The 22,988-nt window shown below is 50.3% G+C and overlaps 1 protein-coding gene across 2 annotated transcripts in view; it reads right to left on the reverse strand.

Moving 5' to 3' along the window:
* GPSM1 (G protein signaling modulator 1) overlaps positions 1-12,928 on the reverse strand; it is a 65,202-nt gene extending 52,274 nt beyond the window's left edge. For both annotated transcript variants that reach the window (XM_041406896.1, XM_041406895.1), the window contains exon 1: positions 12,825-12,928. In XM_041406896.1, coding sequence (XP_041262830.1) covers positions 12,825-12,883 — 59 coding nt within the window. In that variant the 5' untranslated portion in view covers positions 12,884-12,928. The remainder of the gene's footprint in view (positions 1-12,824) is intronic.
* Positions 12,929-22,988: the final 10,060 nt, after the last annotated feature.

Here is a 22,988-nt window from a genome sequence, read left to right on the forward strand (position 1 = left end):
CAGGAGCAGCTCAGGACCAGAACCAGCTTTGTCTGAGACCATCCCAGCCTCCCCCAATTCCTGCCACCCCCAGCTGCTGGCAGGGTCAAGCTCAGCCCCACAAGTGCCACCAGCACAATGGTCCCAGTTGTTCTGGGCAGCTGCACAGGCTGTGTGAGGTTTCCCTTCCTGCACAACCTTGAGTGAAAGCAAGGCTTGTTTTCTCACAGGCCCCAGTCTATTCTCCATTCAAGCTGCCTGGAAACCCCTCCAGCTGCAGCCCCCACTTCTCCTTCCTCTCTCAGCCTGCCAGTCACTCCTGCCTGCAGCAGGAAAACAACTGTGCATGGAAAAGGTGCTGCCAAGCCCCAGAACCACCAGGGACTGTTACAGCCAAGCCCAGGCAGCCAAAGGAGCCACCTCAGCCTGTCCCAGGTCCCACCTCATCCCAAAGCTCCTGCAGGCTGCACAGTCCCCATGTGGTGCCTCCTTCCTGCCCACAGCCCCTGCAAACCACAGCTCAGGCTCAGGGCACGGCCATGGCATCGTCACCGTGATGCAGCACAAAGGAAACCATGACAAAGTTCACACCACAGCTTTTTCCACTGACTCCACAGCAGCCTACAGCCAATTTGCTTCTGCTCCCTTCCTGTCTCATCTGCTTCCTCCAGCCCCAAGCCTAGGGTTCCAGTCCAAGAGAGATCCTTTAAGATCCAGCACAGAACTCACCCCCTGAGCCTGGGCCGTGCAGGCTGTGAGCCAGGGAGGGGCTGAGCCATCCCAGCTCACCAGAGAATGCTAAGAGTGCTCACACTTGCACCTGAAAGGTGTTTGGATGGGAGCTCAGTGACAGAGCCAATACAAACCTGGCCCTTGTATTTCCTGCAGAGCTCTCCAAAGAGCAAACAGCAGGAACCAGATGAATCCACTCAATCCAAACATGCAGCAACTTCTTTTTCAAATGACCATCTGGTAAAGCCTGTGTGGAGGTGAAATCCAGCCAGGGAGAGCCTGTGCTCTCAGTGATTACAGCCCTGAGTGCCCAGAGCAGCAGGGTTCACAAAGGTGGCTCTCCCAGGTCACCCAGGGCACGTGGCAGAGCTCCTGCCAGGGCTGAAGCCCTGCCAGCCACCAGGACAGAGTGCTGCTGGCAGAGCCGCAGCACAGCAGATTGCACCAGTTTGACACTGCTTTTCTGCAGCTGCCTCCTGCTCAGAGGGCTGTTTAAAGCATTGTTGTGCTCTCCCTGAAAATTCCAGGGGTGCCAAAAACCAGGCATCAGCCCAGAAACACTCACTGGTTTAGAAGGCCAAGACCACAAGAGCTCACACTGGACACTGCCCTTTCCCCTGGCTCTTACACAGCCACAGGGCATCCCTCCAGACTTTGTAAAGATAATTCCATATCTGTCTGAAAAACAAGGGAAGAGGCTCCCCAGGAGCTCAAATATCAGCCAGGTGTCCACTGCAACCCTTGCCAGCATCTCTAAAACTGCTCCTCCAGCTCCTCAGTGCAAACCCAAACCCAGCAGACCAGCACCAAAAGTACTTCAGGGCACTCTGTGGCACTGTGGAAAAATCTGTGTATCCTACCAGGTGGGAAGCCCCCAAAAATCCAAGCACGGCAGGAGTCCCAGAAAGCCACGTGGTCCCACACAAGGTGAGAATTCCACTCAGCCCCGCTGTCTGGCACTGTGCTGGGTGTCTGCTGCCTCTCAGGGAACCCTCCAGCACCCTGCCAGCTGCTCCCACTGCTTCCACAGCACCGTGGGACTGAGTTCTCCACCACATCCCCCCAGATTTTTAGCACTTCTGTCCCAGCATGGCTCCATGGAAAACATCCACCCTGGAAATGCTTCTGTGCAAATCAAGCACAGGGAGGCAGCTCCTGCTCCTCCCCACACACCATCAGCTTGGTCCTGACACTGTGGTATTTGTGCAGTTCATTCACAGGTGTAAACAGCAGCAAACACACATTTTGAGAAGAGTTTGTCACGTAGATCACATCCTTTGTGTGTGAAGTGGGCTCTGGTCCTGTTCTTCCACAGGAGGAGTTTGTATGAACATCATGTTTCTTGAAAAGTCTTCCCAAATTCAGCAAGAATGCTCCTCTCCACAGGCCTATTTTGGGTTTAATTTAGATCCTTCTTGTGATCTCACAGGTACTGCAATGAGTTTACAGACCACAGGCTGCTGCTCTGGAGCTCTGGGAGAATTCCCTGCTCCCCTCCTGCCTCACACTGGTGAGGGAAGGGAGGATCCAGCATCAGGCTCACACACATGCCCAAATCCAGGGAGCCCATTTATCCTGACAACTGAATTATGCATGTCTGCAGAAAAAGAAAATCTCTTCTCCAGCACAGAGACATCATCATCACCCAGCAGTGAAAAAAAACACATGGCACAGCACCAGGCTGCATGGGAAATGTGCTTCAGGAGACAGCTGACAAGACAGCTCTTACCTTAACCCCTCAGGGTGGTGGGCTGGGGGAGCTGCTGCCACGCAGGAGCAGCTCTGCTTCCACAGGGATTTCGTGTGCTGGAGGAGCCAGCCTGTTCTAATCCAGGGCATTCCAGAGCTGCTGCATTTGTGCTGCACAAACAGCCTCCACCAACCTTCCAGGAGCAGTTCCATCCACCAACACACATGGCTTTAATTTGGGATGGGTTTTTTTTCACTTCCATTGCAGTCACATGTTGGGAGCTGTTACTTTTCTCTCTTCTGTGTGTATCTGGATGGCTGCATCCTCACTCTCCTGCCTGAGCCATGCCAGCCTCAGGCAAGCAGCTCTGAGAGCGTCAGCCTCGACAAATGACTCAGTTCTGTCTGGAGCCAGGGCTGCAAAGCATCTCCTGCCTTCCCTTCCCTTCCCCTCCTGAGCTGCTGCTCTCACAGCTGCCCTGGGCAGCTCAGCTCTGCTCTCAGCACGTGGGTTTGGAGCATCACAGAGCAGAGCTGGAGCCCCCAGAGAAGCTGAGGGGAATTCCTGAGTCACCCAGGGCCGTTCAGGAAGGGATTTCCACCAGCACAGGGGAATCACTTCGCTCAGTGCAAAGAACACAACATTTTTCTCTGCTCACTCCTCATCCTTACGTGACAGATCCGCTGCTGGTCCCCTCTGCAGAGTGGTCACTCACTGGCACAGCTGGTGACAACCTTCTGCCAAAACCACTGGTGCCAAAGGATGGTTTCATTGAAGACAACATCAAGCAGAGTGAGTTTTCCTTTTCTCCAGAACAGCAGAGGAAAATGTGAGTATTTTCAGTCATTTCATTATTAACTCCTCAGACACCTGAGCTCTCTGTGGACCAGCATCTCCTCAGAGCCTGTGGTACCTGCTGGAACTCTTCCTGCCTGCCCTCCCAGCAGGGCACACCAAAGGGATGCCCACACAGAAAACAGCAGCTTTCCTTCCTCCCCTGCTTTACCCAGGAAGGCACCAAACCACAGATTTCCATCAGCCAAGCCGTTCGTGCTCGGAGTTTCCTGGATTACTGCCCTGATGGAAGCAATTCATACCAGAGCTGGCCAAGGGCTGCAGCCTTAAAATTCTGGGCACATGGTAGGGAACTCATATGTTTTATTATTTAGATTCATGCAGGAGCTCAGACACTCAGCTGAACTCGGAGGCCAGGAAATGCCTGGAGGTACACGTGGAGGATCACAATTCCAGGACATTCAGCTGCTTTTATGGGTGTCAGTCTCCTCTCAAGCACCATGAAATGCTGGCCTGTGGGCTTCCCAAGATGGAAATCACAAGCGCTTGTTTTTCAGGGGGAAAAGAGAACCACCCGTGGCTCAGGAAGCTCAGTATTTCCATGTGCTAGTTGCTGGTGGTTTGTATTCCTGCCTTCATGCTGCAGCAGGCTGGGCTGATAAACAAGCTCAATCTGATGGCCTCTGTGTTTTGCAGCAAGATCCAATCCCCAGAGCATTTCCTCCATACAAATCTCTGCAGACAGCTGCTAAAAAAAGGGGCTGTTGCTGCTGCAGCACCAGCTGGGATATGGTGAGTGCACAAGGACAGTAAGGACAGGACCCTCCTCAAAGCCCTGGCAGCTCCTGCCCATCCCAAATCCCTCCTGCCTGACTGGAGCTACAGATGTGTGCTTTTCTCCCTCCATCTTTCACCATACCCAAAGGCAGGGCAGCTCCACTCACTCCCACAATTGAACTTGCAGGATTTTCTGACAGGGAACATTGCTGTGTGTCCCTCTTTCCTTTTTAAATTAACTGCTCTCTTCTCAAAGCCTGAGAGGGAACTCGTGGAGTCACAGGTGCCTGAGCACTCAGGGCTGCTCTGGCTCTGGGCTCTTCTCAGTGACCAGAGTGACCCAGGCTGCTCCTTCTCCTGTGGTCTGCAGGGTTCCCTTTGCAAGGGACACCTTGTAAACAGGCAGAGGCTGGAATTTAATTTAATTCACCAGCTGGAAACTTCCTCCTAAACAACTTTCTGCTCCCTGTTAGAACAGCAGAGCCACTGTAATTTCGTGTGACACCAGTGCTGCAGTGCCCAGCAGGGCTCAGTGAAGGACAAAGCCAAGGTCCCCAATTCACAATTAGCACAATTACCCTCACTCTGACGTGGGTAAGGAAGTGCTGAAGGAAAGGAGTGGGAGTCAGGACATTCAGCTCCCAGTTTTACCACCTATGTTCTCTTTCACCCTGAAGGCTATACAATTTCCCACCCTTGAAAACAGGAACAATATTTCCCAGAAAAGCTGCAATAAAACATTGGTGTTTACCATGCACTCTGAAGCCCTGGAACGGATGCAACCCTGCCAGGATCCACTCAGCACCATCACACAAACCATGAATAACAGTAATTAACAAATAGCCCCAGAGAGATGAGTATTAATCAGCACTTCCCAGCTCTCCTCAGGCATGAACGGATATTCCACAGATGGAGTGCACAAAGAGCCACCTCAACTCTGCAGCATGGATCACAGAAACTTCTCCCACAACTAACTAATTTGGGCTGAAGCTGCTCCAGAGCACACGAAAAAGTAGCAATTCACACCAAAGTGCCCAAGGAAGCACCACCAGGTACAGGTGAACACTCAAATGGCACCTGCTGTGACAGCCCCCAGAGCAAACACAGCCCTGCAAAACCACAGGAGTGTCAGGAAAGTCCTGGAAACAGAACTGAGAAGGCACTTGGTCCAGCAAACCCCTCTGTTCTACCTGGAAATACACATTTGTGCAGCTCTGTTCATCGAGGCATGCAGAAACTCCACCACACACAGGGACCACTGTCCCAGCAGTGGGCTTCCCCTGAGGAACTCAGCACAACTATTCATTATTTGCTGCCCTATGGCAAAGCTGATCTCCTCTGCTGCAATCCTATAAGAGAATCCAATCCTCCCAGGGAGAGGCTGCAAATCAGGCAATCTGCCCCAAACCCCATCACAGATGAGCAGCTGGACCTGCAGCCACAGCACCCAGGAAAGAGCTCCCTTTCTCAGGAGCCAATTCAGTGTGAAAGCAGCCAGAAAGGGTGAGGGGAACAGAGCAGGGTGCCCGGGGCAGGAAAGGAGCCCTGTCAGCCCCTGGGTGCTCAGAGCAGCCCCCAGCAGCCACCCTGTGCAGCTCAGAGTCAGCTGCAGACAGAGCTGACAGCTCCCAGCCCTGCCCATGCATTTTTAAAAGCAGCTTCCAAGACAAAACATCTGCTCCCAGGTGGAGCATGAAACAGCTCTTACACTGAGCTGTGTTATTAGTGTTTTCCCCATTTAAGTCCTTTTTCTTGGCCTTTCTCTTCCATGAGCCCCTAACTCGCAGTGAGGAGCCCCTCTGGCTGCTCCAGAGGGTGGAAGAGCAAAGGGTAACAGAAAAGCTTGAGGAGAGCCAAGACAATCCAATATTCCTCTTCCAAAAATCCCTCCAGGGGTAGCAGCTGCACAGAGCTGTGGTTCACAGCAGAAGATGAAGCTTCTTTGGATGGATCCTGTCTAATCTCAGAGCCAGAAAGGAAACACCTGTGGTGCCAGTGCCTGCCATCCTCGAGCAAAATCCTCTTGCTGGAAGCAAACTGGGAATAGATTTCTAAGCTATTTACTCCTACCCTGAAGGTACTGAACAGACAGCAGCACTGCTTTCCAAAATTAATTCGGGGTTTGTTGCTGCTCTAGTGTCCAGGGCCTTGCAGAAGGTCTGCTTATCCCTTCCACTGAAATAAGGAAGAGCAGGTATCAGCGAGGTGCTTCAGCAGATGCTTGTCCTCCCTTTTCCAGGCTTCAGTGGGACAGGGATCCCTCCATGACATTGGTTTGGGTTTGGCTGCCCACTTTGAAGGCTCTCAGTCCCATGCCTCAGACTCAGCTCTAAAAAGAGCCTGTCTCTGCCCCACTCCTCAGGGAACAGAGGTCATGGCTATTGTCCTCAACCAGCCCTGTTAATTTTATCTCAGGAGAAGTGAGTTAAGCGACTTAAGTACAGAGCTGTGCTGCAAATTGCTCATTTAATATTGCCCTTGAAACTGCACTGTAATGATAATTTTTCACTTCCTTCCCTAGGCAGTTGCATAACATTGCTGGGCATTGTTTAGAGAGCTCCAAAGCTGAGGCAGCCGTGTCCCTTTCACCCTCTCCTCACCAAGCACTGGCAGGGATGTTGACTTTCTGGTTGTGGGGGGGTTTTTGGCTTTTTTTTTTTTCATTCTATTAGCTTATTACATTAAACAACAGATGGACGTGACTCTGAATGCAAATAGCCTTCCAACAAAATGATTCCTACTTTCTTCAGCTTTCAGTGGGAAAAAAGTCCCATTTATACCAGTTAAATCTAAGCCAATTAGAAAGGCAGATCTGTCAAATAACATTTAATTAAAAGTGTCTTTAGGGAGGGAGCAGCTTGGTCAATGAAAAGCTTTCCCACTGACAATATAAATAGCCCAGGCCCAGAATTCAACAGCCCAAATTTGTGGTTGGGATACTCAGCCTGTGTGCCCAGACCAGCAGGAATTTGGGTTTCATGGCTTTGGTTGGCAAAGGATTTTATAAGAGGGAAGTGGAATTCTGGAAGCTGGGCTGGCTAATCAAAGGGGCACAGAGAGCAGGACTGGGATGGGAGGGACAGCACCAGACACACCTGAGAGCAATTTGGACATAAAATTGCTCTTCAAGCAGAACAGCATCGAGTTGGGTAAAATCCCTCTCTCCACTTTCAGAAACTTGCTGCTGGTGGCTTCTTGCAGCGTAAGACCTGACAGAGTTCAAACCTGTTCTCCAGGCAAGTCTGGACACCACCTCGAGTGCAAAATCATGAGACAGCAAGAAATCCACATACCACAACAAAAATACAGCTTGTGTTCTCCAGTACCAAAGCCTGATCTGCTGGAGAGGAGGCAAGAGAGCACAGAGGGGAAAACAGGAGCATGAGAGCTGGGGAGATGGGGCTTGAGACAGAGAGCATCTGCTCTGTAGGGAGCTCAGAACAAAGAGCAGAGACAAAGGTGTGTCCTGGGGATGTGCTAAAGCAGCACAGATGAAGGGAGCCACATGCAGAAGTGCCTGGATCCAGGACACAGGCCAGGCTCAGGGCAGGTGGCAGCAGGGTGGTCCTGCAGGGACCCCCTGTCCCACCTCCAGCTCCAAGCACAGAGAAGCAGAGGTGGGAATGTCACCCCTCAGGGCACACCTGAGCCCTCCTGCTTTAACTGGAACACAGACACACTCCACAGGTCTGAACCCAGGCAGGATCTTCCATCCTGATTACTTCCTTTAACAAACTAAGCCATTCCATCACTGCCAGCCCCTAAAAGCATCCCCTCCTATCTGCCTCCCACAGATGCTCCCTCCAAGCCTGAGGCTTGGATCAGTGAGAAGAGAAGTTGATTCCCCAGCATTTTACCAGCATTTCCAATTTTAAGCCTTTCTGCTTCTGGCTATGACTTTGCTCATCCTCAAGGCACTACCAAGGCAAGGCCCTGTGGTTTATGTAATGTATCAGGAAAAAACCAAGTGTCTGGGACTCTCATCCCTGAGCTGGAGGAGGGGAATGCCAAGGGAGCTGTGCAGCCTGTTCCTGTCCCCAATCACCAGAATGGGCATGGTCCAGCTGCATTTGGCTCAAGAGAGGAAAAGCCAAAAAGGATTTTAAAAATCACTCTTCTATAACAAATCAATTGCTCAGCTTTCATAACACGTTTTCATCCTTTGGTGTAACAGACACTGTTTCCCTTAACTTTGAAAATAAGGGGCAGCAGATCCCTAATTGGCCACATCCTCCAGGAAAACAGGAATTAATCACACACAGGATTTTCCTGTGGCATAAGCAGCTCATGCTGTGGTATCAGCCAGAGCTCTGACAGGACCTGGAGCCAGAACAGGACCCAGCACTCAGGGAGTGAACAGAACCAGTCACCACGACCCAAACACCGATCTCCTGCTTACAGGAACTCTTCCCAGTGTCCCTCCTCCCCTGCTGGCCACGAGCTCTTGCAGATACCTTTTCTCAGGAGAGAAGCAGCCAGTGACCAATGCAACAGGCAGCAAAAAGCACCTCAGCAGCTGGGCATGGAGCTCTGGGCAGCACAGCTCCCTCCTGCCCCACAGCCAATATACCAATATTCCAGGTGGGAAGCTGCTTCCAGACCCAGCTCTGGTGTGATTATTAATATTTATCTCACAGAAAACTGGCTTTGAGGGGCATCCTCAGGCCATAGCCAAGTCACAAACTGATTTGACTTCAGCTGACTCAGAGGCAAACTTGGAATAACCACAAACACGTGGCCAAGGCACAACGTTCTCTTTCTGGTCTGCCTGGCACAAACATCCTGTACAGGGCAAATTTGGGGTTCAAGCATCCTGAGGGACTGCTGTCACCCAGGAGAGGCACAACAAGCAGCACCTGGATCAGAGAAGTGCAAGGCAGCACAGGAGAGGGCAGAGCATCAGCTCAGCTCCATTTACATGTGCACACAGTCCAATAAATGCCCTGAGGACAAGAAGTGTTTGTATGGCAGCAGCACCTACAGGGCAGAGGCAAAGCAGGATCATTGTACCAGGCACAAAGCACAGCCCTGTCCCACGGGAGACCAGGGGCAGAGCTGCTCTCCCCACATCCCACCAGGTGAAACACAGAAGATCCAAAAAGAATGCCCAAAATCCTGGGGAAACCTGCAAAGCACCAAGCCCCAGGTCTGCCCAGCAGGATCCCTCTCCCTGCTGGGGTGGACACTCAGTGTCCTGCCTGGCTCCACTTTGGGATGCACACTTGACTCACCAGTGCTGAAAGTACAAGTGAGAAGTTCAGAACATCCCAAGACAGATGTCAACAAAGCCAACACTGCCTGCTGAGCTATCATGGAATTTTTGCCCAGGCCAGCTATTAAACAGCACAGCTATTTTAGAAATGTTTGTCCTGTTTTACACGTCCTTCTGCCGGGTGGAGATTGCCAACAGAAGAAAAATCAGAATCTTTCAGAAGCCTCTGAACCAGCATTCAGAAATGTAATAAGCAATTTCAAGTTTAATCTACAGAGTAAACAGAGACCAAATGGCCATTCCCAGCTTTCTGGTAGTGCAGCTGAGCCCTTTCCCAATCCCACAGAGGAAGCTGATTGCACTTTGCCAAACCCAGCACTGCTGCTGGTGCTAATTTTCACCTCAGGCAGATAGAATTAAATATCACCTCTTGGAAAGAAAATAGCTGTTAGCCTTACATAAAGTCCAGATTCAAAAGTTGTGTGAGTTTACAAGAACTGGGGAAAATACCAAGTATTTAATGGTATTGTTATCTCTTGCTGACACACAAAACAAAGAACAAATCCACCCCAGACATGGATTTTCTCCCCAATTTGCTTTGCAACTCCAGTATACTCTGCCTTAACCACCAGGCTGAGTTGTGCCCTCTCTCACTGCCTTCCATGTCAGAAGGCAGCAGTTTCTGTATCCCAGTTTTCCCGTCAGAGCAGGAGGAAGGAGCCTCCTCTCAGAGCACTCTCTAATTGCCCGATGCACATTCAGGTCAGGTCCTCACCCTGGTGACACTAATGAGTGAGATGGGGACTGTTTGTGACACAATCAAGGGAAGTTTGTAAACATCACAAAAGCCAGGAGTGCTTTGGAAAACAGAGCCTGCAGGAGAGCAGAGAGCAAGGGAAGGGAAAGGTGTGTTTTTATCTGAGTTCTCAGGGCAGATGAATGCATTTCTGCACTGACTGCAGCATTATCTAATGTTCTTTCTGTGTGGGATCGATAACATCTCCATGATGTCAGTGCAGGACAGTGAGGGTTTCCCCAGGACATGTCCACGTCTCCCTCCCAAACCCAGAAATCTCCAGAGTGGCCTTTTAAAACAAGGGCCCAAATCCAGGGGAGATCTCTGGGCAATGGTGGACTTGTCCCTGTCCACAGTCCAGGGGAACCACTGGATGGATTTGGTGCTTCCAACACCTTCAAAATCAGCCAGCCAGCACAAAAGGGCAGGTTAGAGCACCTGCAGCAGAGGAGAAGAGAAGGACACCTGCTGCCAGCAGGTATTTCACAGCTCCTACAAGCCCTATTCTGCCCAACAAGTCCTCAGAGGTTACACACAGCTGAGTTAATACCAGCTGAAAACACCAAGGAAGGTAAAGCAGCAACTCAGGCTCACACAGATCACACAAACTCAAATTTGAGGGGCACAGTCACAGAACTGGACAATTCCAACAAGCCCCAGCAGTGACCCCATAGATACACCAGCCCTGCAGAGTCACAACTTCCAAAGCCCTGGACTTCCAACAAGTCCTGCCTGAAACTCCACAGCTCTGTGGAGCAAGTGGCACCAGAAAGGTGAGCAAATGCACACACAGAGCTGCACTGGGGCAGAAACACCCTGGGTTGTGGTGTGTGACTGCTGCAGCAAAAGTTTTGACTCCAGTCTCTGTAAATAGAGATGTTTGGCCCAGTCAGCACACAGATTATTTGCTGCCAGCACAACAGAGCAGATGCCTTTGTTTAGGAGGGGTTGAATTTAGGGAACTGCTAAAGGATGTAATAAAATGAATAAACACTTTCATTTTTGGCATGTTTCTCCCCACCTCGCCCTGTTTCTTAGAAGGAAAATACCTTCCTCAGCTCTCCTGCCTGCACAGGTACCTTCTGCAGTTCTTGCACCTCAATGAATGCTCCCAGGCAAAAAATAAAACACCACATATTAAGATTTTAGTAGCAGTTACTGGATTTTTAGTCCCAGTCACCTGAGGTTCCACCCATCACAGCAGACAGAGCCACTGAAGTCACCCTCGTTTCTGCACTGCAATAAAAGTGAAATTAAGGAAGAAACTAAGTTACCACTTATTTTGCAGAGCAGGGACAGACCCTCCACCAGCACTTGCTTTCAAGGCCTAAAAGGCACAGCAGAGACTCGTAAAACCACATGCCCTGCCAGAGCCACCCAGATAAGCCACAGGAAAATGCTTCCCAATTCTCTTCCCCAGCAGCTGGGAGCAGAGCTCATATGCAGGCACACATTTGTGAAAAGCAATCTCCCACTATAATTTCCTTTGCAAAAGTGACCAAAATCTAGTCCCCAAAAAGGTTCCATGAAAAACAAAGAGAAAGAAAGAAGAAGCCCAAGTCTGGTTACAATCCAGCACGTTTTTCCCTCGCTCTAGCTCCCCCAGAGAAGGCAGAGCAATGATATTAACTCTGCTGCCTTCTTTTTCCCTGGAGTTGCTCTACAACATAACCAAGAAACACCTGCTGCCCACCCTAATGAACTCACACTCATTAAAGCAGACAACCCACTAGCTGCTGTGCTAATTACTGCAGAGCCTGCAAAGAGAATTGGTGAAAAGCTACTGTATCCCATACACTTGCAGCATTCTTGGGCTTTTTTGGCTCTATAGTCCAGTCACTGCATCACCTCCAGACTGCTAGAGGACACCATGGTGAACAGCATGGACAACACTTTAAGGCCTCAAAGTCTCTCATTTAGTCTTCTTTGGGTTTAATGTTTTCCAGTTTTGATCTAAACGAAGAGAATGAGCCTTGCCACGAACACCAAACAGCCTGGAGCTATTTGTTCTCCCCCCAGCCCCGTGTAAATTCCTGTAGCGCCCAGTTTTAAAGCTGAGCCTCGAAGTCTCCGCTGTGCGATCAGGAGCCTCCCATGCGAATACCCAGCACCGAGGAGCTTCGAGCATCACCCTCCCCAGCACAGGATCCGAGGATCCCCCCCGGAGGGAGCGCCGCGTCCTTCCCGGCTCCTCTCGGGCTGCATCCCCGGCCGTGCAACAGCTCCGGGTGCAGGAGCGCTCCCTCCGCCCGCTCCCGGGGCTGGGCACGGCTGCGGGGCCGGGCTGTCCCCAAGGACCGGGATGTCCCCAAGGACCGGGATATCCCCGGGGCTGGGCACGGCTGCGGGGCCGGGCTGTCCCCAAGGACCGGGCTGTCCCCAGGGCTGGGCACGGCTGCGGGGCCGGGCTGTCCCCAGGGGCCGGGCTGTCCCCAAGGACCGGGATGTCCCCGGGGCTGGGCACGGCTGCGGGGCCGGGCTGTCCCCAAAGACCGAGCTGTCCCCGGGGCTGGGCACGGCTGCGGGGCCGGGCTGTCCCCAAAGACCGAGCTGTCCCCGGGGCTCGGCGGGCTCGCAGCTCGGGGCCAGGCTGTCCCCAAGGACCGGGCTATTCCCGGGGCTGGGCACGGCTGCGGGGCCGGGCTGTCCCCAAGGACCGGGCTGTGCCCAGGGCTGGGCACGGCTGCGGGGCCGGGCTGTCCCCAAGGACCGGGCTGTGCCCAAGGACCGGGCTGTGCCCAAGGACGGGGCTGTGCCCAGGGCTCCCCGGGCTCGCAGCTCGGGGCCGGGCTGTCCCCAAGGACCGGGCTGTCCCCGCTCCGGGCTGTCCCAGCCCCGCTCACCTGCAGTGGAAGCGCCGTGCGGCGGAGCCGGGGCTGTCCCCGCCGGGCGGGCTCGCCATGGGCGCCGGCCCCGCGGCGGGGAGCGGGCAGCGGAGTATGGCAGCAGCGCCGGGAAGTGATGCACCGAGCAAAGAAACTCGCGGGCAGGCCCCTCCTCCGGCTGATGTCACCCGGCCTGCCTCCCTCCCTGCCGCCCGCCCGGCTCGGCGGGTCCCGCCGCGGGACAGGGAGCGCAGCCCCGGGCACGGCATCCCCCGGGCTGGCAGAGCCCCCCTGTCCCCCCAGGACATCCCTCCGGGGACATTTCCCCCGGGGACATCCCTCAGCGCTCACCTGGGAGCGGCCCCGGACACGCAGCAAGGTGCGGGCACCACACCTGCACGTTGTCGCCGGGGAGAGCGGAGGAGTATCGCTGATTCCTGCCCAGCTAGAGCTCTGGAAAGTCATAATGGGTCTCGGTTTTGGCTTGGCCGCAGCCCTTTTGTCTTCGAAAGTGTCTGCACCTGAAGGCAGCCAGGATGAGCAGCTGGGACCAGGCAGGACCAGGCAGGGCTGTGCCACAGCCACAGAGCAAAGTCTGGCTGCTCTCTTTGGTAGTGAGGAATCCCCCAGGAAAAAGGATTTTCCCTCCAGCCCATTGCACTTTATTTCAGTTAACTATGTCCTGTTGGATCTTGGGGCCTTAAGTTTTTATTTCCACCCAAATGCCTAGAGAAGGATGCAGGTCATCTTCAAACACTGCATCCATCTCCTTGTGTTCTCCAAGGGCTTGAGATGCTCCTGGAAAAGTTAGGGACTTGGTCACTCAGCAGAAACCTGGCTGAAAGTTTGGGCCCCTTACCCAGCAACATCAAATTATACGCCATTTTCCTCACAGACCCACCCCCAAATAAGCACAGCTATGAATTGTGGCTTTCTCTGAGTTCCAGCAGCTTGCTCTGCACACACAGAACCCTGTAGTCACTGGGAATGCAGAGCCATCCCTGTTTACTGTTTCTTTCACCCTGGGGACCTGCTCAAAACCCCTCTCAGGAGTAAACCCAGATCCTGCTCAGGAAAGAACATCATCAATAACGCCCCACTAGCAAACCACAAAAGCCTCTTTCCCAAGAGCTAATTGATTGGGCATTTAAATTTGAAACAAAACCCCATAAACAAACCTGTGTCTGTGTCTCAGCTTAGGAATAGTGTCAATTCTGTAGATAAACCACAGCAGAGAAAGCTGAAAGCGTCCTGCTGAGAGCTGTCTCCTCACCCACAGAGGTGTGGTGCTGTCCTGGGTGCCTCATTATCCCAAAAAAAGGAGCCCCCTGCTCCCCTGAGTAACCAGCCACAGCACCCCCCCTGGAAGGAGCAGGCTGGGACACTGTGCCTCACACCAGCCAGTTTTTACCCAGCTTTGTGGTTTCACTGACAGCAGCAAACATCCTGGTGCAAAGCAGCTTTTCACAAGCCATGGAAACATGGGACTTCTCAGCCTAGGAGATTTTGGCACTTCAGGGGGGGTGTCTGTCCTTGCCTCTCCCTCTTCCAGACAAGGACATGAGTGCAAAAGATGAAACCCAGGCTGTGCTGCTGCCCCTCCTCAGCCCTGGGCACTGAGGATGCCAAGCTGAGCTGGGCCCCAGCGCTGGGCTGGCATTCAGCGAGTGTGGGAAGACAGAGGAATTGCCCTTTGGAGAAACAATGCTGGAAAGGAGAGCAGGGGAAAGGAGGGAGGAGGCCAGCTTCCATTTTGGGCTCCAGCCAGTTCTCTGGTGTTCCACAGAGCTCTGGGCAAGCGGGTCACCCCCACATTAATGCCACGGGAATGGCTCGGGCACATTCCAGGGCCTGGGTTGTGCAGGAGGTCAGGCTGAGATGAGTGTAATGGTCCCCTCTGGCCTTCCAACTCATGAATTTGCAATGGATAATTTATCATCTGACAAACTCAGCTTCTCTTTCTTCTTGTACAAGTGGCAAATGGGTCACAATAGATTTGAATTCATTAGATGAAATAATTCAATTACTTTGCTGTGGGTTGGGTTTGGTTAACCCTACATGTTCATGCCAAGAAGCTCCCTGCAAGCACTTGGACCTCAGCCACAGCTCAGATCCATTGCTCAGCAGCAATGAAACAGGGAAATTGTAAGAGTACCGAGAGAAAGAAGCCCCAGTACTTCAGAAATGCCACTAATTCCTCTGGTGAGCTGTGTGTACATGTGCTGGGAAGGACCCTGAGCAATTAGAGAGGCTCCAGATGAATGTGACAAGTGTGACCTACCAGAGAAAGGCATGAGAATTGATTTGTTCAGTGCAGATAAGATCAAGAAGTGGAGCTGGAATCTTTAGCCATTAAAAGGGCTGCTGCAGAGTGGAAGAAAGGAGGAGTGGATCCTGAAGAACAGGGCAGGGTACAACACAGCTGGGCCAGAGTCCAGCAAAGGCAATGCAGGGTTCATTTTCCTTTGACCTTACACAACATCTTTGTGTCCCTGCACAATGTCCCTGCAGCTCCAGCATCTTTTGTCTCTGCAATCTTAAAGCCCAAAATCTTGTTCCTCCCAGTTCCTGAGTGTCTCTACACCTTCACTTACCAACAGACAGAATCCCAGCTCTAAGCAATAGGATTGCAGGATCCTTAAAACTTCTTGGGTACTTTTTAACATTTCTTTTGTAAACTGATACCCAAAGCTATCACTACACAAGATGAAAGAGCTCCAAGTATTGCCATATTTCCTTCCACTTGGAAGAAACAGCCTTGAGAGCAGGAAGGCACAGAAAGCTCAAGGGAAGACAGAGAGACAGAAGTCAACAGTAAATTTTACCAATTAGTTAAGAACTGCCAGGACATAGGAACATCCCTCCGCTGCCTCCATGTCTTCGTCATCCAGACACACCAGAGCCAGACACTCCCTTCAAAACACAAAGATTTATCTTAATTAGCACGGCAGCTCTCCTGCAGCTCAAGGAATGGATTGCTGGGGGCCTCTGCTGGGGTTTGTGTGCAAAAAGAGCTCTGCAATTCAGGCTCCCAAGCTGACAGACCCCAGCTGAAATCACTACAGAACTGGCACTGTAATTGTCTTCTCTTTCTGGCAACAGCTGTGATTAATCACCAGACTTTGCACTGTCTTTTTTTTTTTTTTTTTTTTTTTTTTTTTTTTTTTTTTTTTTGCTTAGCTGGCAGGTTCCAAAAGCACCTTGCTATTGTCCTGCATTCCATTTTCTAAATCCCTCTAAACATAGCCTGCAAGGAAGTTCTGGGTTTGAACCAGTCTAAAAAAGAACCACACAGCAAAACTGAAGAAACTTTGTCTTGGCTTATATCAGTTTCGCAGCTGTGAATTTACATGGAGATAAACTTATCTTGGAGGAAGTTTGCATCTTTTTAAAAACAAAATACCCCAGTGGATGTAGCTTCCTTTGTGTGCAGGAGATGAGAGCTCACAGTGGGGATTTTTCAGCTGGATCCAGCTCTTCCCCAGCACACAGAGCTGGAGAGGAAGGGATGATGTGCAGCCTTGGCCAGGGCTGCTCTCCTGTGAAACATCACTGTTGGTGCTGCCTCATGCCAGTTTGTAAAGTGGAGATAACAAAACAACTTCTACTCATTCCTCCTGGGGAAAGAGCAATGGCTGGAGATCTCTTATGTGTCACTGAGCTGTGAGCACACGAGCTTGAATCAGCCTGACAGCAGTGTGAAGATGGGTAAGAGAGGAGTTGGCTTTGTGAAAGAAAAAAGGAATAATAAAAATGCGCCTGGAGGGTCTGAGGGCTGGTGTGCAAAGCGGGGCCACACACGGCCTGTCTGAACCAGGAACATTTGCCTTGGCTTTGGGGTTTTCATAAAGCATAATTACATGAGTTGCAACAACATCCTCCTCAGAATAGCCCAGAGCCACGCAGGACAGTGGGGAGGGAGCAGGGATGGGTTTCAGCAGGAGTGCTTAGCTATTCCTTTAGTTAAAACAACAAATTAAGAACAAGGTTCAGTGTCTGTGCTTGGGGAAGAGAAGCCTCCATGCTGCTGAAAGATTGAACAGGTCTAAATAAAACTGCTGTACCACACAGCTGTTTTTCAGGAGCTGGAAAGAAATTACAGTTTTCAAGGGCTTTTACAATCCTTCCTTCCACTGAGTCTGATCCTAAGGCAACAAAACTCCTCTGATCAGAGGGAAGGACTCAGTGAGGAACCATTATTTTATCTCCAAAGTAGAAGCACAAAAGGTTATTACAATCTGCAGATAACCTGTAATAGAGACTCACAGCCAGGAATATTATTCATACCTGAAATAAAGAGGATCATCTGAGAGTGAAGAGTTGTTTTGCTGACTGTGATTGTCTCTTTTAAAAACCTCTTGGAGCACAGACATTCAGGAAAAGCTCTGAGTAACGAGCTCCTCTGAATAATTCAGCTGTGTGCAGGCACTCCTGAACCAGCCCCAACTGCTGAGCACAGAGGGGCTCAGGAGAGCTCAGCTGCCCAGTTTGGGGGTGGGTGAGCTGGATTCAAGCCCTTCCCAGCACCTGGGTGGGGAGACAGCCAGTGGGCTCTCACCTGTCCTTCCCCACCCTCCTGCCACCCCTCTCTGCTGGTGCAGCATTGAAAACACACATCAAGACCTCAGTGATTCTCACAAGTTCCATCCCCTCGTGTTTGGGTGCACCTGAGGATCTGGCCTTTGCTTTGTGCATATTTTTACATCCTGTGTCTCTGATGTCCCTGAATTTCCCTTTCATTAATGCTCCTCTGGGCATCAGAGGAGACAAACAAAGCGACAGAGCTCATCCGCTTCCTTCAGCCTTCAAGCTTGACTGCAAATGCTTCATCAAATAAATAGCAAGAGATCCTTAAAATGCCCTTGCTCCCAGCCTCGTAGAGAGTTTGATGAGATGGAACCCTGTGGGCTGGCACTGGCCTGCTGGGGAGATGGGGATGTTTTAGGCAGGGCCAGAAGGGACTGTCCTGATGCCTCTGTGCTAATGTCATGTATCCCTTGGATCCACCACCCAGCAGCTCCTCCTGCACTGGGATCCTGCTCTTTGCCTCGGAGCAGAATGACTCTGCAGAGTGCCTGGGAAGGCTTTTGAACTCAGCAAGGTTCAAGCACAGGAGCTGATGTGGCAGAGTTTTGCCTCATGCCAACCTCCCCTGTGCCCTGGCATCTCCTCTCATGCAGCTTCCTAAGGGGCACTGGGGCAGCTCGCCCTGGCACCCAGTGATGTCTGCAGCAAGCTGGACATGCTCGAGCAACATTTCTGCTTCTTTCTCATCCCTTGGTGAATTCCCACCCCTTCTCACTGCCTGGGAGCAGCTCTTCTGTTCCTGCAGCAGAATCCAACAGCCTGGTGGTGCCTGTTCCAAGAGAGCTTCAACCAAGAACCCAGCGGGGTGGTGGGAGGCTCTCCTGGGGCTCAGCAGAAACCTGCTGGATTTTCCTGGCCTTGGAAGCCTTGATGGCAGTACCAGGGAGCTCTTCTTGGAGGAGCTTTATCAAAGCTCTATTGCTCAGACAAATATCCCAGAGCTCAGTCATGATCAATTTCTATTTACAATGTTGGCAGTGGATTTGTTTAACCAACTTCAATTTCTAAGAGTCAACAGACAAAACCCCAATTTCTTCTGCTGGAAGTCTGGGAAAACCTCCTGTTGGCATTGACTGAAATGAAGAGTAATATTGTGTTAAGAATTGAAAGCCCAGAGGGGGAAATAAACATTTTCACCTTTGAAGGGGGCTTTATATCCTTTTAAGTTGTAACTGTTGGTACTGACATTAATTACAAGCATGTTTGGATTTGTTTTTAAGCAGACTGTCAATATTTGCAATGTAATTGCATTATTTAGTCAAGCTTCTGCAAGTGCTTTCCAAACAGGGTGGAACTCGTTTCTGTGTAGCTCCCAACAATTCTGAACCAGAGGCAGGCAGAGCAGAAGTTGCTGCTGAAGTGACTCTGTCACCAACCACAAGGTCACCGAGGCTCCTGCAGCAGAGCCCCTCCAGCCCCCAAACCAGCACGTGGTGGCAGGAAGCACATTCTGGTTATCACCAAAACTGCATCAAACCACAGGCTCAGGTCTGAACCCATCGAGTTTCTAATCAGCAATGAAAGGCAGTGCAAAAATAGCACCATTTACAGCTCAGCTCTGCTCAGTTTATCCACATTTCTCTACATTTCTTGCGTTTGGAGGTAAGGCTGTTCTTAGCATTCTAGTTGAATATAAGGATAATATTTTAGCAACATTAAGCAGCATAAAAGTAATAATTCTCATTTATACTTGTCAGTTATAAAAGTAATAATTCTCATTTTAGGACTGGTAACTGGCAGACACCATTAATGCTGATTTTTGAGCAAATAATAGAATACAAGGAAAGTTTCAAAGGCCCAAAAAAATTCTTCCCTGTGAGGGTTGGGAGGCCCTGGCACAGGGTGCCCAGAGCAGCTGTGGCTCCCCCATTCCTGGAAGTGTCCAAGGCCAGACTGGACAAAGCTTGGAGCAGCCTGGGATAGTGGAAGGTGTCCCTGGATGAGCTTTAAGGTCCCTTCCAACCCAAACCCATCTGTGATTCTGGGATTTTATTAAATATCTTAGAATAAAAGTAAGTGGGATTACCCAAGTAACTCATTAATCCAATACTGGTGCAATGCTAATATGGGAGGCAGTCAAAAGGGCTGAGGAATGTCAATCCCTTGCTCCAGAAAACTGTTCATCAAAGAAGCAATCTTTCATATAATTTCAGTTAATAAAGATAATTCTGCTGACATAATATATTTAGACTTCTGCAAAGCAATTGACTTAATCTTGCATGACATTCTGTTAAAAATAGTATCCAAAAGAAGAAAAAAAAAAATCAATGTAGCTTGTTTTAAATGGATGGAAAAATTAGTAACATGCATCAAAAAGTAATTATCTGATGAAGGAATTTCTAGTGTGTCTAAAAGGATTTACTCTTGCTACAGTGTTATCCAAGACTTTTATCAATCCAGCCTTTCATCAAAGCACCATTGTGGCCAAGACTGTAAATATCACCTACAGGAGTGATGCAAAATTTGCAGGTGAATTGGTTCTGTTTGCTTAAGTGGTGTTTAAAGTCTGACTTCATTTTAGGTGAGAGTTAACTTTATCAACAAGAAATTTTCTGGCAATAGGAAGTGTTTTAGTCCAGGAGAAAGTGGCACACCCAGAACTTGTAGGGAGGCAAACTCAGCCTGGAAATAAGAGGTGATTTTTAAACGTGGGTAATTAAACAGTGGCACAATTAACTTCTCACGAGCAGAGTCAGCCTGCATTAGGGGGTGTCTGGAAGAACGGTGCCTAAAAATGCTGCAGTTCAAACACGAGTCCTGGGGCTGATGCAGCGTTCACCCAGTGTTTGTGTTAAGCCAGACCTTTAATTAGACAATCTGCCCTGTTAGCTGTGAAAACACTCTTCTGGTTTTACCCATTGATCAGGGTTATCCACCGATATTTGAGATGTTCCCTGGCAATCCCAGTGCCGCGTTTGTGGAATATCGATCCCGCGGGTGATTAACAGCCCGCGTGGCCCGGGGGGATGGAGATGGATGGGAGCGTTTGCTCCAAGTGCTCCCTGCCATCAAACATTGCTGTCCTTGGCTGTTCGCAGGGAAAGAACAGCCCTGGTTCCGAGGGAGAGGTTTGGGCTGGCAAAGCAGCGTTTGAACATCTCCATCCCCTCTCTTTTCCTTGGAAAGGCAAAAGCAGAAGCCCCTCGGAGCAGTGTCTGCCCCTCTGGCTGCTGCTGTTGACTTTGACTCCAGAAGTGATGTTGTCACAGGAACCAAAAAGAGACATGTGGGAGCCCTCCCAGTCCAGGCTGTGACAGGATATTTCCCTCGCCTCATCTTGGTCTCTAAAACTCAACACCTTCCTAGCAGAAAAATTCATCGAGCCCATGTTTTCTTACCAAATTCTTGCATAGTGCTGGCACTCCTTGCCCCCTAAATAACCATCATTTCCAGGTGCCCAGGATCTGCTGTCTCTCTACACCAAACAGAAACTCCTCGGGGTCAGCTTCCCTGCTTACACAAACTGGGAGAGCTCTGGTTGCTGCACCACTTTACATCAGCAGGGAATCAAGCTTTCAACATAAACAGGGTTTATTTTCCATTGGAGATGGGCAGGCACTGGTATCTGTTTTTCTTTGCACTTATCTCCATATAGATTCATTTTGTCAATATTAAGGCAATGTTTTTGTTGGTTTGCATGATTATCTGAAGAGACAGAGAGAAAAAATAAATAAAAATAAGGGCAGACAAACAGATTCCAGTCAGTCAGAAATGATCTTGGGTTAAATGACTGTGCTGCCTGGCATCCCAGGGGACAGCAGGAATGAAACTCCAGCAAATCTGAGGGCAACCTGACTTGACAGAGCATAACAAGGCAGGAGATGGCCTGTTGTGTTGGTTTAGCCTGCTGCTTCTCCACTGACACTGCTTTGGATTGGCATTTAGTGGTGGAACAAAGATAATCCAGGGGAATCAGGTGAATTTATGAGCAGAGGGTCAGTGACCCTGGGGGCTGTTCTTGGCAAGTGGGGTTTCTAAAGCTCCTCTGCTCTCATAACCTCTGCTAGTCGTGCTGGTGTCCCAGCTGGGACTGGGCAGAGCAGCTCTGATGTCAGGGCTGAGATTAATGGCCTGCAAATTGCTGAGTAGATAGAAAGAGCTGAAAGGTGGAAGGAGGGAATTTGAAGGCTGAAGGCCCAAGGAGAGCACTCCAGAGAGGAATAAATGCAGCAGGGAAGTGGAACTCTTGCTGGCAGCATCTGCTGTGTGGGTAGGACTCAGGAGGACCCAATTCCCAGATTCTGATTGGACTGTCTGGATTTTGAACACATCATTCTTGTTGAAGGAACAGGCTAAATCTTGCCATTCTTGGTAGCTGTTTGATATCTTATTGAAAGGTTGAAGCAGAACAAAGTAACATATGAAGAAAAAGCTGTGGAGCACAATAAAACACCCTCACAGAGTGCACAGAGCTTTGAGACTTTGCCACCAAGGACTCTAAATTTCCAGCTCAAAAAGAATTTTCCTTCTTATATTTAGTGACACAAATATAGCCAGGTGTGCAGCAACCTGCACACTAAGCCATGGTAAATCAGGAGATTTTGAGGTTTGCAGGATAGGACAAAAAGGCAAAATGGTTAAATTTAGAGGAGCTAAAACCCACCCTGGCCCCATGGTGGTTCCACATAAGTCAGATTTAACCACTGGCCTTAGCTGGGAATGGGAGCACACAGGTGTGTAATCCAGGGAATTATGGATTCAAGCACTCAGGACCTGGCAATACATGGTGATGAAGGCAACACTGCAAAAATAATGTTGTTTCTGTCTCACAGCACTCCATAGATCACTGTGCTTGAGTGCCAATAAATTGGGGCATCTGAACACAGTAAATCATTCCCTATTTACCTGATCCCTTGTTACAGAGCAGGGCTTGGGGCTCACAGTAAATTTTGTCTCACTATTAGGTGTAACAGGCTGGTTTGGGAGCTTTACCAGATGGACTCTTCCCCAGCTCCAAACCAAAAGAACAAATTGGGAGCATCCCTGAGCTGTGGGGTCTCCAATCTGTGCGTTATGCAAGCAGGGAATGGACTCTGCTTCTCATCCCTGCGAGGTTGTTGGACACAGGGATTGTGCCTGCTGCTCTGGTTTGGGGCACAGGGAGCCCCAAAGAGCTGCTCCTGCCCCCACCAAGATCCACAAGAATCTTTGCATCAGCTCCTGAGCATTTTAGGTCAGGCTTTAAGACACCTCATCACTCTGTACTGTAATTCTCACCACCCACGTACCCTTCCTTTCTCACTTGGCAGTGTAGGGAGACAAGGTGGAAGGAAATGTGCTATTTTACCTGTAGATTGGTGATTTAAATTGCCCACTCCCGGCCTGGCACTATAAATCCTCTCCTGCAGCTGGAGAGCCCCGTTTACTACAGTGGGTTTCCATGGCAATGCTGTGCTCTCTCACATTCCACTGCACCGTGCAGGCAGCCCCCCCTTCTCACTTCAGATTCCATTCACACAGTTTCCTATTGATAGGAAAAAAACCCAAATGGGCCATGGATAGCTATTTGCTATCTTAACACACTTTCCCCAATAACTGGATGATGGATCTGTATTTTAGCACATCAAGAGAACACTTGCCCTTTGCCAGACACCA

The sequence above is a fragment of the Onychostruthus taczanowskii genome, unplaced genomic scaffold (assembly GCF_017590055.1).
Source record: "Onychostruthus taczanowskii isolate IOZ18803 unplaced genomic scaffold, ASM1759005v1 scaffold25, whole genome shotgun sequence".
In the NCBI taxonomy this organism is placed as follows: domain Eukaryota; kingdom Metazoa; phylum Chordata; class Aves; order Passeriformes; family Passeridae; genus Onychostruthus; species Onychostruthus taczanowskii.